The 17,451-nt window shown below is 35.9% G+C and overlaps 1 protein-coding gene across 2 annotated transcripts in view; it reads right to left on the bottom strand.

The window, feature by feature from the left end:
• The window catches only part of BTAF1 (B-TFIID TATA-box binding protein associated factor 1), a 103,092-nt gene that overhangs the window by 25,345 nt on the left and 60,296 nt on the right, over positions 1-17,451 (bottom strand). For both annotated transcript variants that reach the window (XM_082339377.1, XM_082339376.1), the window contains exons 15-22: positions 12,417-12,521; positions 11,154-11,303; positions 10,716-10,858; positions 10,276-10,450; positions 8,731-8,934; positions 3,212-3,638; positions 1,766-1,956; positions 44-197 (exon numbers count right to left, since the gene is read on the bottom strand). In XM_082339377.1, the coding sequence (XP_082195503.1) occupies positions 44-197; positions 1,766-1,956; positions 3,212-3,638; positions 8,731-8,934; positions 10,276-10,450; positions 10,716-10,858; positions 11,154-11,303; positions 12,417-12,521 (1,549 nt within the window). The remainder of the gene's footprint in view (positions 1-43; positions 198-1,765; positions 1,957-3,211; positions 3,639-8,730; positions 8,935-10,275; positions 10,451-10,715; positions 10,859-11,153; positions 11,304-12,416; positions 12,522-17,451) is intronic.

Genomic DNA, 17,451 nt, shown 5'->3' with positions numbered 1-17,451 from the left:
CTGAAATCTGTTTAAAATGCAACTTGGAAAATTATGTACACACCAAAATTATTTATGTCGATTGTATTCCTCAATGGACCAACCATAGCATCCCAGAGATGTGGCAACTTCACTGCCATTTCACCACCAAAATGCTTCACTATAGTTGTCAAGGCAAATTCAGCTCCTCTCCGTTGTACCAGGTAAGGCTTCTGGGCCTAAAATTAAATGTTAGTTGAAAACGAAATTTCAGAAAAAAGTATAATGCATTTGAAGTGTTATTAAGATAATTTAAAAGTCACTACCTAAGAATTCACAGTGTTACCATTAACTAATTAAGCAATTACTGGACATATTTACCATAACTATAAACATTTCTCAATAATTAAACTTATATGGGCATAAAATCCCAAACTAGATTTTCACATCCAAAGTAAAATACTTTTTGGGGGTTGGAGATAAGGAATAGACAAATATGTGCTGTTTCTAGAGACAGTTCTAAGTAACATGTTTTTTTCTTCTTCTCTCCACCCCAAAGAAACAGGTAGAGAGAGGAAAAGGAGATAAAATGATGGGCCCTTATTTATATTTGCTTAAGGGATAGAATATGAGCATCTATTTAATTTAACCACAATATTAATAAACTCTTACTTAGCAGTAATTTTATAATAATTAAATACAAAAGAAACTGTCCCCCCAGAAAGATACATATATATTTTTAAGTGAAGGAACTATGTAAACCATGGAAGTATAAGTATTAAAACCACAGTAAATTTTGATTAAAATTATGGGAAGAATATAGTTAGTGAAAAAACCTTCATTCACAGAATATTTTAAAAGAAATATAGACAATAAGCTAAGATTTTGGTTTAAAAAAAGAAACTTAGAATTGGGCGATTGGGATTGACATGTATACACTGATGTGTATAAAATTGATGACTGATTAAAAAAAAAAAAGAAAGTTAAAATAGGCCTATACGTTATAGAAATATATTAAACACATGTCTTTTAGCATTGATAGTTTATTGCTGAACTCAGGTAAAGTTCCTATGTCTTGCAACCAAAAGAGCTACCTAGAGCATTCATTCTGTTGTTAGTAATGTGACTGTAAGATTTTCCAAAACCAAACACTTTTTAAAATCATCTTTAAAGAAGACTGTACTGTAGAATAAGTAGACCAATGAAACAGAATAGAGAGCCCAAGGAGATCCTTATATGTACGAAGCATGACATAAAACAGAGGTGCCATTATAAACCAGGGAGGAAAAGATTCAACGGTAGGATAACTGGCTGTTCATGTGGGCAAATAAATTTAGATCCCTACCTCACATCACACAGTTAATAAATTCCAAGTTGACTAAAAGTCAGATAGGTAAAACTTTGACATGTATAAACTTATCCTCTGAATATCAACAGCAATTCCCAACATTGATAGGACTGAGAAAAGTTAGCTTTCACTATTACTTAACATCTCTGTAGTCACTGTTATAGGAGTGAATTAGTTTATATTCATGAATGACTTATGTACCCACTACTGAGAAGGTTTCTTGCCTAGGAATATAATCATCAAGTTAAGCTGGTAAAAATAATAAGAGGCATGAGAAATTTGAAGAAGTTTTCAGTTTTTCTGGACCCTGTTGCTGCAGTACTCCAAAAAGTTATTAGCCCCAGTTCTTTCACTTAAAAATATTAAAATACAATTCTAGAAGCTGATATGACAATTTAGCTCTCAATCTGTAAGATATTTGTTTTAAAATCAGAGTATTCAAAGAAAAAAACTATTTACCTCATCAAGTTCAACAAGGATATTTCCACTACCTCCTGCAGGAAGATCTGCTATTTGAGCTTTTACTGCTTTGGGGGTAGGACCTCGCCTACTTGTGATAGCAAAAGCAGCTTTTTGATGCCTATAGAGTGTAATTATACCCCTGTGCTTGGTGACAGTATGATGCATTCCATCTTTTTCAGAGTTGGATCCTATTAAGGAAAAAAGTTAAATAACCTTTAAAGCATAATATAGGTGACCAAATGTTTCCTGCTCCAAAAGAGATACAACACATTTTAAAATTGTCTTTTAAGCCTCAATTTTTATAGGCCAATGATATTTTCTTTAGACAATGAAATGGTAACAAAAATCAATAATTTATAACATTGAATGTTTTAATATTTGCATAGGACCATACTTAATACAACCAAATTTGCAGCATCATGTTAACAACAAGAAATATCACATGCAAGAATGAATGTACCACGGGTTCGAGCCCTGGTCTGGGAAGATCCCACATGCCGCGGAGCAACTAGGCCCGTGAGCCACAACTACTGAGCCTGCGCTCCACAACAAGAGAGGCCGCAATAATGAGAGGCCCGCGCACCGCGATGAAGAGTGGCCCCCACTTGCCGCAACTAGAGAAAGCCCTCGCAGAGAAACGAAGACCCAACACAGCCATAAATAAATAAATAAACCCAAAGTTAAAAAAAAAAAAACAAAAAAACTGTATCTCTCTTTAAAAAAAAAAAAAAAAAAAAAAAGAATGAATGTACCTTCAGTTAAAAGTACATTAATTGTTTAAAAATGAATGTTTCCAGGCATAAAAAGAAACATTAAAAAACAATGCAAGTAAGTTTTCTTTAAAAAAAAGAAGTCCATTGTTACCATGAATTCAGAAACACCAACCACTGCAAAATATTGCTGCCTCACATAGCTCTCAGGGACAGGGATAGGGGGAATTTAGGACTAAGGCATGTGAAGAAACATTGGTCCTTCAGATTAGCCTACAAAGAGCAGTTACTTTCCATATAAATTTTCTGGATGAAAACAGAAAAGCTGTTTAAGCATGATTTGCTAAAGGTAACAGAGCCCACTTATCTCATAAGACATGTACTAAATTAGAGAAACCAGAATTTTACAGGAAGAACTTTTATTCACCACTGGATATAATTAAGTTTTCTAGCTCTGTTAACAGTAAACCCTGTAATTATCGTCTTGAAAGAGAAGTTAAGGGTTAACACCTGTCTCATAGAATTCAGTCATTTTATATATCAGGTCTTTTATGAATAACTTATTTAAGTTAAGAGTGTTGTGATTTTATTAGCAATATGTGCAAATTCTCTCAAAATGGGAAAAAGCTCCAACATAAACTGCATTTGTGCTTAAATTATACCTGTAAACGACTATAAACAAATTTAAATGGTTAATTCTTTCTCTACCCCAAATAAAGCTTTAGATATATACCTTTAGAATTTTCCTGGCCACTTTGTGTTGGTACTGGACACGTGACAGAAGGAGTTAGATATGGGTCCACACAAAGTGAGCTACAGAGATTTTTAATAATTTTTGAATTGGGACAGGGCGTCCTTGTTGTGCACTGCTGAAGTAGTTTGGCTATGCACTGAGCCGCGTAGTTCTGCACTAGAGTATTCTCTTCTTTTTTAATTGTCTCCATTAATGGTTTTATAATAGGATTTAATTTCTCCGGAAGTTGCTGCAAGCTTACAACTGCACATGCAGCAAAAGTATGCACTCTCAACTGCAACACTTGCCACTCCTGGTTGGTCTCTGTAACTGTCATTTGGACCTGCTGTCGTTTACTGTCTAACTGCTGTAACACTTGAGGATTTAAATCGAAAGATGATGTGACTTCATTAAAAACAGCAGTGACCTATTAAAAAAGAGAAATAAAAAATCATTAAGGACATCAACCCCAAATAGCCTGTAAACTCCTGAAGGGCAGACAACAAACTTTCTGTTTCAATTTTAAGTTCCATGATATCTAGTACTATTTTAGTATTCAGTAAACTAAATAAATGTCTAAAACCTTCCAAGTAAACTTTATTTTAATCTGACTTAATTTAACATTAGTATTATATTATTTAAGAAAGACAGTTTCTTATTATATCTAATAAGTTTGAGTGAAAAATCACACACAATACCCATATAGTACACTTTGGTGAAATGAGAACGCTGTAAGCAAATATAAACCAACAGTTAAGAGAGGATGGTACAATAGTCATTAATTATTTAATTACCAAGAGCTGCTTAAAGCTGTAAGACTGTGGCATCAGACTACTTTACAAGCCCCGTTAAAAGACTGTTCAATACATCTTCTTAAAACAACTTTATGAGATATAATTCACATACAATACACTCATTTAAAGTGTACAATTCGATGGTTTTTATTATATTCAGAGTTGTACAACCATCACCACAATTTTAGAACATTTTCATCACCCCCAAAATAAAATTCAATACCTATTAGCAATCATTCCTCATTTCCTCCAAGCCCCATGTAACCACTTATATACTTTCTATCTTTATAGATTTGCCTATTCTGGACATTTCATATAAATGGACTAATATAATGTGTAATCTTTTGTGACTAGATTCTTTCATTTAGCATAATTCTTTCAAGGTTCACTGATGTTGTAGCATGTATAATTACTTCATTCCTTTTTTTGCCAAATAATATTACACTATATGGATATATCAATTGCATTTTTCCATTCATTAGTTGATGAATGGATGGGTTGGTTCCACCTTTTAGCTATTGCGAATAATGTTGCTATGAACATTTATGTACAAGTTTCTGTGTGCGCACATTTTTTAAATTATCATTTAAAGACTGTGTGGTGGATTACATAACAAAAATAGTCTTCTTGTTTGATAGGTAACTGCAATCATAAAGAGGCTCCATAAATAGATCCAATCTGATCAATGTTGGTCAGAAAAGCCTGTAACATTAAAGAACCTAACTTTTTTTTTAATGGAGAACCCAATTTTTCAGACTTAGAAATAATCAATTCCCTTATGGACAAGACTGATAATGCCAACCTCTATTATAAAAAGCAAAACAGGCACACAAATAAGATCTTCTTTTATCATTATAAAATACCAAAGACTTTAAATTGAGCTGTATCTGCTTCATCTTGATCTCTTCTCTACAAAGGAACATGATTACATACCACTTCTAGCTTATGCTCTCCACTTTGCTTTGTCTGTTTTATGTGTTCAAGCTTTGCATAAGATTATTTGAAACAGGTTTCACTACTAAAAGTTTAAAAACATTGTCCTAAATACACTAGGCTTCTGTCAATTTTCAATGATTCTAGGCAGCTTAGGAAAAAGCTTTCCAATTACCCCAAATTCATTCATTCAACAAATACTTAATGAGTAATACTAAAAGATGAGTAAAACCAATGTCTTCATACACTCAAAAAATGTTGAGACTAATGTGGGAGACAGATACATTAGTAAACAATTAAGACAATGTAACATGAAACTGAGGTAAGTGCAAGTTGCTGTGGTAGCACAAGGGTAGCTTAACTCTTCTTAGGAGACAAAAGTAGTGAAGGCTTGCCAGAGGCGGTTAACACTTATGCTACGTTTTTAAACAATGGATAAGTCTGGAGTTATGGGGACATCTTGGCAAACAGAGTGAGGTAGGGAGTGCAAAGCGAGGCATTGTCCAAGGAACTGACAACAGCTTACCACAGCCTGAGCACAGGAAGGAATGTCAAGAGATGAACTCGGGATGAGCACAGAGGCTGGAGGGTAGGGAATTTCTGGCAAAGGAAAGAGGAGCTCAGACACCAAAGTGACAATGAGTGAAGCAAAGAAAGTGGGTGAGGGTGGTGTACTTCTGCAAAAGAAAAACTAACTAGGCTTAAGTGGAGGAAGTTTGAGAAATAATGAGGAGAAAAGAGATGGGGAATTTAGAGAAGGTGTTGAAAGTAAGAAAGAAAAAAACTAAAATCAAGGAAGAAGAAAATAATGTTTTTAAGTAGGGGAGAGAGGTGTTCAGAGTGGCACTAGGAATTTTATTAGTGTGGCACAGCATGCAGGATGGAATGAACCAGAGACTGCCTGGAGCCTTGGGGGTGAGTCAGGACCTAGTCATAAAGCACTAAGGCCTTTGACTATGTTGTGGTGATGGAAACAGAGAAAGGATAAACATGTGAAACTTTCTGAAAGGAAATGTTAACAAGATTGGAGACTGTGGATAAAAAGGGCTATTTTCTGTTAAAAAATAAATCCCAATTTTGGTTGTGTTAAGTTTGAAATGACAGTGAGATATCCAAGCAAAAATGCCTAATTGAAGAACATAAAAGATCAAGAGAAGATAGCACAGTACATGGATAAGAACTAAATTGTGAGAATGGTGACAAACAAAGGAAGACCTTCAGGAAATGCCTATATTTTGCAGGTAAGAATAAAACAGGGATGCAAAGAAAGTTACAAAGAGCAGTGGCTCTTAGCCAAGGCCAAGACTAATGTTTTAAAATTGCTCTTCCCTCAAATATGCTCTTCTAGAGACTCTGATATCCCAGGTCAAAAACCACTGGACTAAGGAAGCTGATGAAACAGAATAGTAGTTTCACTGGGGAGTGAGTGAGAGGTTTGAATAAGAAAAGCTTTAAGAGTCCATGTAATAGCTTTAAAAAGAAATGTTGTCAGAAACAGTAAGAAGGGAACCCAGACCTTAAAGAAAATGTGAGATTTTATTCCAGGGAGGCAAAATATGGGGGAGGGGAGGCAAAAAGGAGAAATTATAGAAAAACAACAATCAGAAAGACAACTCAGAAAAAAAATTGGAGCAATTTTAGCTTTTTTTTCACAGGTGAGAAGAAAAAAAATTTCAACTGTATTATTTTTTCAATAAGAAAGGGGGATAAGAAATGAAGCACGCTCTTTCACAGGAATCAACACAAGTGAAGCAGCTGAGTTTCTGATTAACTCATAAAAGGAAGAACTCATTTACACCACCTAACCTCAGAGACTTACTAAGTACAAAGATACAGTAATCAAGACACTGGTGCTAGCATAACAGACAAATAGATTGAACAAACAGAGCCCATATACAGACACACACTTAACATTTCAACTAATTTTTGACAAAGGTGTCAAAGAAATTCCACGGGGAAAGAAAAATCTTTTCAATAAATGATGATGGAAAAATTAGATATCTATATGAAAAACAAAACGCAATCTCTACTTCACACTATATATAAACATAAATATGGATGATTAAACAAAAACTACAACTACAATGCTTTAGAAGAAAATGTGTGTGAATAACTTTGCCACTTGGAGATAAGAAAAGGTACCTTAGGTCACAGAACACAATAACCATAAAAGAAAACAATTGATAAACTAGACTTCATCAAACTTAAAAATATCTGCTCATCCAAAGACACCATTAAGAAAATGAAAAGGCAAGCCACACACTGGGGGAAAATATTCGGAAAGCATCTATCTGACAAAGGATTGGTATCCAGGATATATAAAGAACTCCTACAACTCAATAATAAAAAGACAACCTAATTAAAAACAGACAAAAGATTTGAACAGACATTTCAGAAAGGAAGATCAACAAATGGCCGATAAGACATAAAAAAGTGTTAAACATATTAGTCATCAAGGAAACACAAGTTAAAACCACAATGACACTATCACACAACCACCAGAATGGCAAAAATTACAAGGAGTGACCATCGTCAAATGTTGGTGATGATGTAGAGCAACCAGAACTCTCATATATTGCTGATTAGAAGGTAAAATGATACAGCCACTTTGGGAAAAGTGCAATTTTTTATAAAACTAAATAAACACCTCACCCTATGACCCAGCAATTGCACTCCTATGTATTTACCCAAGAGAAATGAAAATATGTCTTTAAAAAACTTGTACAAAAATGTTTATAGCAGCTCTGTTCATAACAGCTGAAAACTTGGAGTAGCCCAAATGTTCATCAAGCAGAGAAGGGCTTACACTAACTGTGGTATATTTATACAATGAAAGAAAACTCAGCAACAGAAAAGAATGAATTAGTGATACATATAACAACATGTATTATTTTACAAAACATCATGCTGAAAAAGATCCTTACACCAAACAGCACAGAGTATATGATTCCATGTATATGAAATTCTAGAACAGGCAAAAGTAATCTATGGTGAAGGAAAAACCAGAACAATGGTTATTTGAGGGCAGGGGATTGACTGGGAAGTGTTATGGCACTGTCTGTATCTTGATAGAGGTTTGGGTTTCATAGGTATATGCTTCTGTTAAAATTTATCATATGTTCCATTGAAGGTCTGTACAATTCATAGTACATAAGTTTTACCTCAAAAAAGAACAAATAAACATAAAAACTGAATTTTAGTTAATGAGACAAAAAAAGAGAAAAAAACATAAAAACTGAAATTTAGTTTAAGTGTACTGATATCTGTCTGCAACCTACTTAAAAATGCATCAAAAATTAAGAAGGATTAATGATTGAATAGAGGGGTAGAGAGTTGCATATAATGTGATAAAGCAAATTTAGTAAAATGTTAACTGTGTAATCTAGTTGGGTAGGTATATGAGACTTCACTGTGTAATTCTCTTATGTTTGAATATTTTCATTGTAAGTTGGCAAGGGGGAGGAGAAGTACTCAGGAACTTATAAAATCAATTTTTTCTATACTCTGCCAGTCTTAAGCAAAACTGAGAAGTGACAAAAATGTAACAGTTTTTTCTAATAAAGGTATATTGGTTTGTCAAAGCTGAGATTAAAAAAAAAAAAAATCCCTTCCCCATTCTCTTATTTCAAGAAAAGTCAATACAAAGAAATAACCTTTCTAAAGGGTAGTGATGACAGGCTACCAAGCCATAAATAGATTAAACAAATTAGTGTTGTTGTGGTAAACATGACATGACAAAGTTCTTATCCTTATTTCATGCTCTAAAATTAAGAAGGTTACTTCTTTACTCACCAGGTCATTAGCTTGATCAATTGTAAAAACATTGTTGTTTACTCTATTACCAACTTCAATATGTGCATCAGCTAACGATGAAATAAGCTGTTTACACTCATTCTGCATTCGCGTGAATGGAACGGCAATTTCATCATAATATAAATGTTCTGAAAGGATATCAAGTAAACGTGGCTGCACAGCCAGGGTAACAGCTCTACACTCCTAAAATATAACAGACAACAAATATTCAGGGCAAATATGTAAACATAATTCTAGAAATGCATAAATCTTCACTTGCAAACTACCAAGTCTAAATTTCTATTGATTTTGAATCTATATTCTGTTATCTCCCAGAACAACATAGTTATTAGTTGCACAGAGAAAAGGTATCACACCCAAACTACTCTAAAATTTTAATATGAATGACTATAGCACATGCACATGGAACTATTACAATTCCATTAAATTTTCCACTTAATTACTCTTACTTTATTCTGAATTTATTCCACGTTTACATATATATTACGTAGCACAGATTTTAAAATATACAACTGTAAAAAGAAATCAGTCAGAAAAGAACACTTAGCATGCACTAAAAATGTTATTTAAAAACTCATTAGATTTCTTAACAGTTGAACCCATAGCTTCACATGCCATACTGTAGAAATGGATATATAATTTAAAAGCTACTTACCTGCCCCCAAATTTAACTAACCCTTCCCACTCTCTCTGGTTGTTGCCTGCCCCAACCAGAGGGGGAATGACCTCAGTGGTGAGCCATGAGGGGTTCTGTGGGATCTGGGTGATCAGCCTGGGCTTCACAGAGTAAGTCCAGAGAAGCTCTGTGAGGGTCCAGAAACCGAACTGTCAACACTTGCTGCTGAGTCTGAGAGGCACAAAAACAGAGCATCACTGCCTCTCCAGCACACCGAGTCCTGCCTAAAAACAGATGAGCCTTGCTTCTTTCCAGAGGCAAAGCTGGGGTTTCAGTTGCAATAGAGCATGGCTCAATTACTTTTAGACACAGCTTTGACAAACTGCTAAGAGGCAGTAACAAGCAGCTCTCACAGCAAGTGCAGACAGTTAAATTTCCAGAATTCCAGTCAATGGAATAAACAAAGCCAGCAGGAAGTTTCTCTGATTTACAGAAGCAAGTCTTACATAAAATCATATGTCTTACTAGAAGTTAAAAATTAAAGGGGCTGCAAGGGAATGGCTTATTTGGAAATATAAAGATTTGTGTTTAAATGTGGAGATTTTATTCTTCCTGTGACCAAAAATCTGCCCTTGCTACTACTCATAAAAATGGATTTCTATCACTCAAAGCCTCTTATCTTTTGTAGTTCTCAGGTACAAGACTGGGGGTTCTAAGAAAAAAGTCTACGGTTAAAGGCAAATGAGAAACAATGTTGCAATATAATTTGGAATACTTTTCTATAAATGTCGGATTTTTATACAGAGACAATTTTCACTTTTCTGTTTGTAAAATATAATGAAAATAATCCTAACAGCTAATGGAAACTGGTTTAAATTGTCTTCATTTATTTTTGGGCAAAATCTTACCTTCTGTAAAGCAGCCCATTCACAGATTACCAAAGCTACACTAATTCTCTGTAAGGCAGATTTGGAGTTCAAATGGAAGAGTAGTAACTGGCCAAGGGATTCAGCTGGTTTAATTTCTTGGGTCACCACATTTACACCTGGATCACAAATACAACAACAAAGTGCTCCTAACAACCTAAGAGGGAGAAAAAAAGAAGTTACTATAGAATTGCTTGAAGTTTCCCCTATTGAAGCTATAACTTTTCCCAAGGAAGACATAACTCCTATCTTATCTTCATAAAAATATATAAATCTTATTTTTAAAACTTCAAAAAAATTAAAAACGTTTTCTTATGCTTTAATTTTTTTCCTACTCTGTAACTAGTGTGATGGAGGAAAGACTGACAGACACATCAGAGGAATCTTTTGGTTAAATGACTTTTGAGTTTATGTATACTTACTTGGCTGCCATCATTCTAGCCCGCATAACAACAAAATCCCTGGTGGCGGGGTCTTCCATGATGGTGTCTGCACCTGCAATGTACTCCTGAAGTACTTCTTTACTCTGGCTTTGGCCTTGACGCACCTTACCACCTGTTTTTTCCTAGAGGGAATAAGGGGGAAGAAAACAATAATTAAAGATTAACCATTAAAATTTAATAGACAACATCAAAAACACTCTCATTTGTTATAATCCCAGTAAAATACAGTTCTTTTCACAAAATTTTAATGGATTAAAATTGCTATGCATTTTTGTCAAGGTTCTAATGATATAATTTTTCCTTATGTTACAATAATGATATCATGCTTATAATAAAGCAATACAGATTTCTTACATGGTTACTGTATTAATAATTATGAGTTGAACATACAAATACATTATGTCCCTCTACACTTACCTTGGCTCTAGCTTTTACTTCCAGCAACATATTTAAATCAATAGGTAAATGAGAAGGCTGCATCATTAAGCAAAGCCAAGCACCCATCCACGGACAAGCAGCTGCTACCACGTACTGAACTGAAGCCTTGCTCAACAATTCCATCCAAACCTGCAGAATGAAAAGGGAACAAGAATGAACATTTTCTAGCAAGGCCTAAAAAAACCTAATATTTATTTTTAGGGATACTGAATCAAAAAAAAAAAAAAGTAGGAAATAGCACAGAGATTAATTTTAAAATTCAATATAGAGGCTTATTTTTAAATACTGTTTTTGGGTAGGTAGGTTCATATACTAAAAAAAAGTAATACAAGAGAAAGTTTTTAAAAAAAGGAATACAAAGTATTTCCTCAGTATTTTATGAAAATCATTTAAAAAAAAAGGTACCCATAAAAATAAGTTACCAAAATCTCAGTAAGTCTATGAAATCCTTTGTATGTATCATAAAGCTCAATATGCAGTCCTATATTCAACACTGCTTCAATATATAATAGCTCCTGATAAATAACCTCTGCTAAATTTAGAGGTAGTAATATCCTAGTATAAATTAAGAACAGTATTAAGTCTTGATTCATGATCTTACTCAATAAAGCACCTTTTTTGATGCCTAGCATTAAATGGGCTAGGGCCAGCATGTAGAAATAATACCAATGTTAACCCAAGGCTGTTAACAATGAGCTACCTCAGAGGCCAATGATTCAAGACTAACTTAACAGGTTTTAAAGGTAAAACAGTGCCACTTCCTCCCATAAATATTATTAAATACATCAAATGGCTATTCTTTAAAGGTTCCAACATGTATGACCAATCTTGCTAAGTAATAAAAAGGTACAAGTCTAAACTATGACAATCAGACTCTATATATTACCAATAAATCCCAAAGATACTTTGCAGGATCAATAAGCATGCTGATAAACAGCAAAATGAGTGATGGAGAAAAGCAGTCTTTCCTTCATTTTATTTTGTGTATTGAGGCTATAAAGAAAGCGCTTAAAACGTTTGCCTGGTAGGTCACACAAGCAGCAGGGCTAACCAGGACTTAACTACTATATTCCATAAGAAGCCTGTTTCCTTGTCTCATTTTGCAGATCTCCAGACTATTCAAATCTCTTGGATGATTTCTAGTTTCTTAAAATCCCTGATCAACAACAGTACAGAGTTATGAAAAAAATTTTAAATCTACCAAGATACTGGGAGAGGAGTACAGATATTTTCACCATATACCTTGTGAATGAGGTCCAGAATTTCCTGGCTGCTTTCTAAAACACAAAACTGAAAAATGTGTCGAAGCATATCAGGAAGGATAGGTATAAGCCAAGATGAAGAGTTCTAAAAACAAAAACAAAATCAAAATTATAGCATATAATTCTTTGGTGTTAGCTTATTTAAAAAGTTATAAGTCAAATAACAGAAGTACTACCATGAAAAGACTGTATGACTTCATCAAAAATGTTCAACTGGTGATAAATTTTGACAAGATTCTGGAGCAACAATACCGCATTTATTATTCCAATGGTTTGGAGAAATTAAATGGCACACAATCGCTAGGAAGCTGGAGAAAGTCTGATTATGATTAACAACACTGAATTTTGCTTCTAATAAATTGAAATCATCCTCTATATGGGAGCAAGCTCTAACCAGCAACAACTCTTTGTTTACATTATATATCACTGCTCAGTCAGAGAAATTTGACAAATGATCAGATTACTGTTGCTGTGCTAAACAGTTTAAGTTTTATGTGCTCACCATTAATGCAAGTAATGAATTGTAAGATGATATCCAACCTAGAAAATTCAACTTTGAGTTCACTACAAAATTAAGGCAAATGTTCTTCATCTATTTTGGGTTAGGGACCCTTTGAAAATCTGGTGAAAACTACACACAACCTATTCTGAGAGAAAGACACTTATATACACACTTAGGTATAATATTTTGCTTTCAGTTTCAGGGGGTTCAAGGATTTCCTTAAGCCCAGGTTTATAAACCTCAATCTAAGGAATTTCTCAACAATTCAAAACCCAACCCAAATCAAACAATCAAACAGTGATTAATTAAATATCTATTGTGTGCCCAAAATTCTAAGAAAAGGAATCTCACATGTTGTCTATTGCTCAAAATTACAAGCTTGTTGGGAGCTAAAAATTCTATTAACTAGTTCACAGTACTTAACATCACCTCCTTCCACAATTTTTTTTTTTAAATTTTTATTTATTTATTTATTTATGGCTGTGTTGGGTCTTTGTTTCTGTGCGAGGGCTTTTCTCTAGTTGCGGCAAGTGGGGGCCACTCTTCATCGCGGTGCGCGGGCCTCTCACTATCGCGGCCTCTCTCGTTGCGGAGCACAGGCTCCAGACACGCAAGCTCAGTAATTGTGGCTCACGGGGCCCAGCTGCTCCGCGGCATGTGGGATCTTCCCAGACCAGGGCTCAAACCCGTGTCCCGTGCATTGGCAGGCAGATTCTCAACCACTGCGCCACCAGGGAAGCCCCACAATTTTTTTTAAAGCAAAAACTGTGTTGTCTGCAAGAGACTGAAGAGAAATTTGAAAAATTTAACTGAAATTCCAGAAAGCCAGAAGATCTAGGGATAATGTGTAACTCAGAAAGCTACCTATAATTTTCTAGCCAGTGGAAAACTAACAACCCTGGTCCTATCTTTTAAATATGTTTCTCAAAATGGTTTGAAAGAAGTTTAAAACAGACTGCAAAATCATCAGCTGGGGGAGCCTACTCACTGATTTGCTATGCCTTAACTACTTTCCATTGAAAGGGAAAGGGAAATCGGAAAGAAGAAAAGTTCTCTTTTCTCAGCGGAGAGAATTAGGGACAATCTTAATAGAATTAGGAAAGCTGTAATAGCAATAACCAAATAATTTGATATTACTCTCCCATAATTTCTTCTCATTTCTCCCCACCATATTTACCAACTCTCTTAATTCTTCCCTAACCCCATCACTGGAAATCCAAATAGTTGCTTGTAGATCCCAAAGCCACACCTATAGAGGAAGATTTTTCCCCTGTATTTACAAACAATGAATGTAATATAAATTGTAGTAGCCTTCTCAGGCTATAATCTTTGTTACTGTAGTAAATTCTACTTTATAATTATTAAAAACAACCAGGGGAAGAAAGGGATGAAAGAGCACAGGGGGTTTTTAGGGTAGAGAAACTATTCTGTATGACACAATAATGATGGAGAGATGTCACATTTGTCAAAATCAGCAGAATGAACATACAACATCAAGGGTGAAGCCTAGGGAATTCCCTGGCAGTCCAGTGGTTAGGACTCCGCACTTTCACCGCCAAGGGCCAGGGTTCAATCCCTGGTTGGGAAACTAAGATTCTGCAAGCTGTGTGGCGCAGCCAAAAAAAGAGTGAAGCCTAATATAAACTATGGACTAGCTGATAATGATATGTCAACGTTTGTTTACTGACTGTAACAAATGTACCATTCTGGTGTGGGATGCTGATGGTGGGAGAAGGTGTGTTTGGGGGAGGGTAGGGGGTATATGGATGGGCACTCTGTACTTTGTTTAATTTTGCTCTAAAGAGTAAAGTCAGCGCTTCCCTGGTGGCGCAGTGGTTAGGAATCCGCCTGCTAATGCAGGGGACACGGGTTCGAGCCCTGGTTCAGGAAGATCCCACATGCTGCAGAGCAGCTAGGCCCGTGCGCCACAACTACTGAGCCTGCGCTCTAGAGCCTGTGCACCTAGAGCTGGTGCTCCAAGACGACAGAGGCCACCACAATGAGAAGCCTGCGCACGGCAATGAAGAGTAGCCCCTGCTCACTGCAACTAAAAAGAAAGCCCACGCACAGCAACAAAGACCCAACGCAGCCAAAAATAAATAAATTTAAAAAATAAAAGTAAAGTCAATAAATAAACAGAAAAATAAAATTTAAAAAATAAAGAGAAACCAAAAACCTAACCAAACAAAAAAAACCCAACCCAGAATATGCAGATCACCATCATCACAGGAACCAGTATTTTAAAAAACGCAGATTCTCCAGTAGCACAACATAAAGTCTGCCTAGCAGAAAATACAAGATACAAAATACAAGTTGGGAAGACAACCATAGGCCAAATTCAGTCCATCTAAACAACTGTGCAAGCATCTCCTTTTAGATACGGTTGCAAAAAGTTACACGCTTTAGCTCACTATTAGCATTTTCTCAAAATATCGCTAAGTACCATTTGGCCCATTCAGAGTCAACTTGCCTCTTGCAAATCTGAAAGCTGGTCCACCTGCTTTCATTAATTTTGTGCCTGTCTTCCAGTAGACAGTGATTTAGGCAGGTAACCTAATGTTGTTTTTATTTATAGTTTATTAAATTAAATTGGTTGGGGAGTGGGGTACAGTGAGGGGTGTAGTACTTTCAGTCCTTTAGACATTATCCACCTTGGGATTTTCCATCCCAAAATTTTAAAAAATAGTCAATAGACTTCTAGTATGCTACTAACTTGGAGTCTACTAGTCAAAAATTTCCCTCCTAGGGCTTCCCTGGTGGCGCAGTGGTTGAGAATCTGCCTGCCAATGCAGGGGACACGGGTTCGAGCCCTGGTCTGGGAAGATCCCACATGCCGCGGAGCAACTGGGCCCGTGAGCCACAACTACTGAACCTGCGCGTCTGGAGCCTGTGCTCCCAACAAGAGAGGCCGCGATAGTGAGAGGCCCGCGCACCACGATGAAGAGTGGCCCCCGCTCGCCGCAACTAGAGAAAGCCCTCGCACAGAAACGAAGACCCAACACAGCCATAAATAAATAAATAAATAAATATTAAAAAAAAAAAATTTCCCTCCTAATCTTAGGCAAAGTCTGGAAAGTTCTGACGACTTTAGTATTAGTCTAGCAGAGTGCAATCTAAAATACAGAAAAATTCCTACCACAGAATGTTTATTTCACTAGGTTTAAATTAACTATAACCTGGACTACTACAACTCAAGTTATAAGTAAATTCATGTTTTAAGAGGGCTTTTAAAAAAAATCTTTTGGTTTGTGTTAAATAATTAACATAATATTAGCACTTTATGTTAGTGCTAAACGTGGTCCCCAGCATTTCTATAGTGAGGGTCAGATGGAGGGGAGGGCATTTATGGGAATTACTCAGGGGAATGACGGACAGTTATTTAATTTGATGAGAATGGGGCAGTCTCTTTCCAGCTCCTTTATTCAGATTGGTGTTCCCTCCTGTGTTCTGCCTTCATGGAACTAATAAGGAAAGCTGATGACAAACAAAAGCCTATCAGACATGTCATTGTACCAGAAAATCAAGGTTAAACTTCTAGCCATCTATACCCCCTTACACTCTATCCTTCAGCCGGACCAATTTCCTTTCACTTCCTCTTTAGTGCCATCATGCTCACTCCTACTCCCAGAGTTTAACACATGTTCCTTCCTCTGACTGTTACCCTGCTCTTCACCTGGTTAAATTCCACTCATCCTTCAGGTCTCAGTTTCAACTTCACTTTTAGCAAGATACTTCCCTGACCTTTACACACCTCACTAGTGAGGATCCAGTAGCACTGTCTTCTTCCCCTACCAGATACTCACCTCATTATGTATTGATAGTTTTATGAAATGACCATTATATAATTTTAAGGGCTTGTCTAGTTGTCTTCTCCTGTCTTGCTTAGTTTCCTGTCTTAAGCTCTACAGAAGGGCAGAGACCTTGCCTCTTACCAATAAGTATCTAGAAAACTGTAGGCACACGGTAGGCACTAAAATATCTGTTGAATAAATCCACCTTGCTTAGGGGAATGGTCCAAAGTCACAGGGAATAGTTGGTAATATGCAAAATTTTCCACAACTGTAGTTGGCAATAAATCCCTAACTGGCAAAATTGGTATCTTAGGTGGGATAAGATCTTGCCAGTACCATTTTGCTATGCCCCCTCTTTTATCTTCCCACAAGCACACCCACAAAGCAGGCAGATGTGGAAAAAAGCAGCAATCTGATTATCATTACCCTGAACACGTGATTCCTGCCTGCAGGCAAATGCATCATCATTTCTATCTCCATATCAAATGATCTGGGGTTGCAGGGAAGAAAGTCTGGAAAGAAGCTACAGCAAAGTGATGAATCATACTGAGTTCTGTGTTCTTCCACTAATTTGGTCTGAAATCCTGTTTTGGCCCACTGCCAAAACCAAAAACAAACCCAGTTCTATATTTAGACAACTTATAATGCCTTGTTTTATTTATTTGTCCAACCAATATTTATTCAAAGTCAACTAAATATATAAACTTTGCTCTCCTCTTTTC

This window comes from Balaenoptera borealis, assembly GCF_965194805.1.
Source record: "Balaenoptera borealis genome assembly, chromosome: 10".
Lineage (NCBI taxonomy): Eukaryota > Metazoa > Chordata > Mammalia > Artiodactyla > Balaenopteridae > Balaenoptera > Balaenoptera borealis.
The sequence above is the reverse complement of the archived record's forward strand: the minus strand, read 5'-3'. Positions and strand labels throughout refer to the sequence as shown.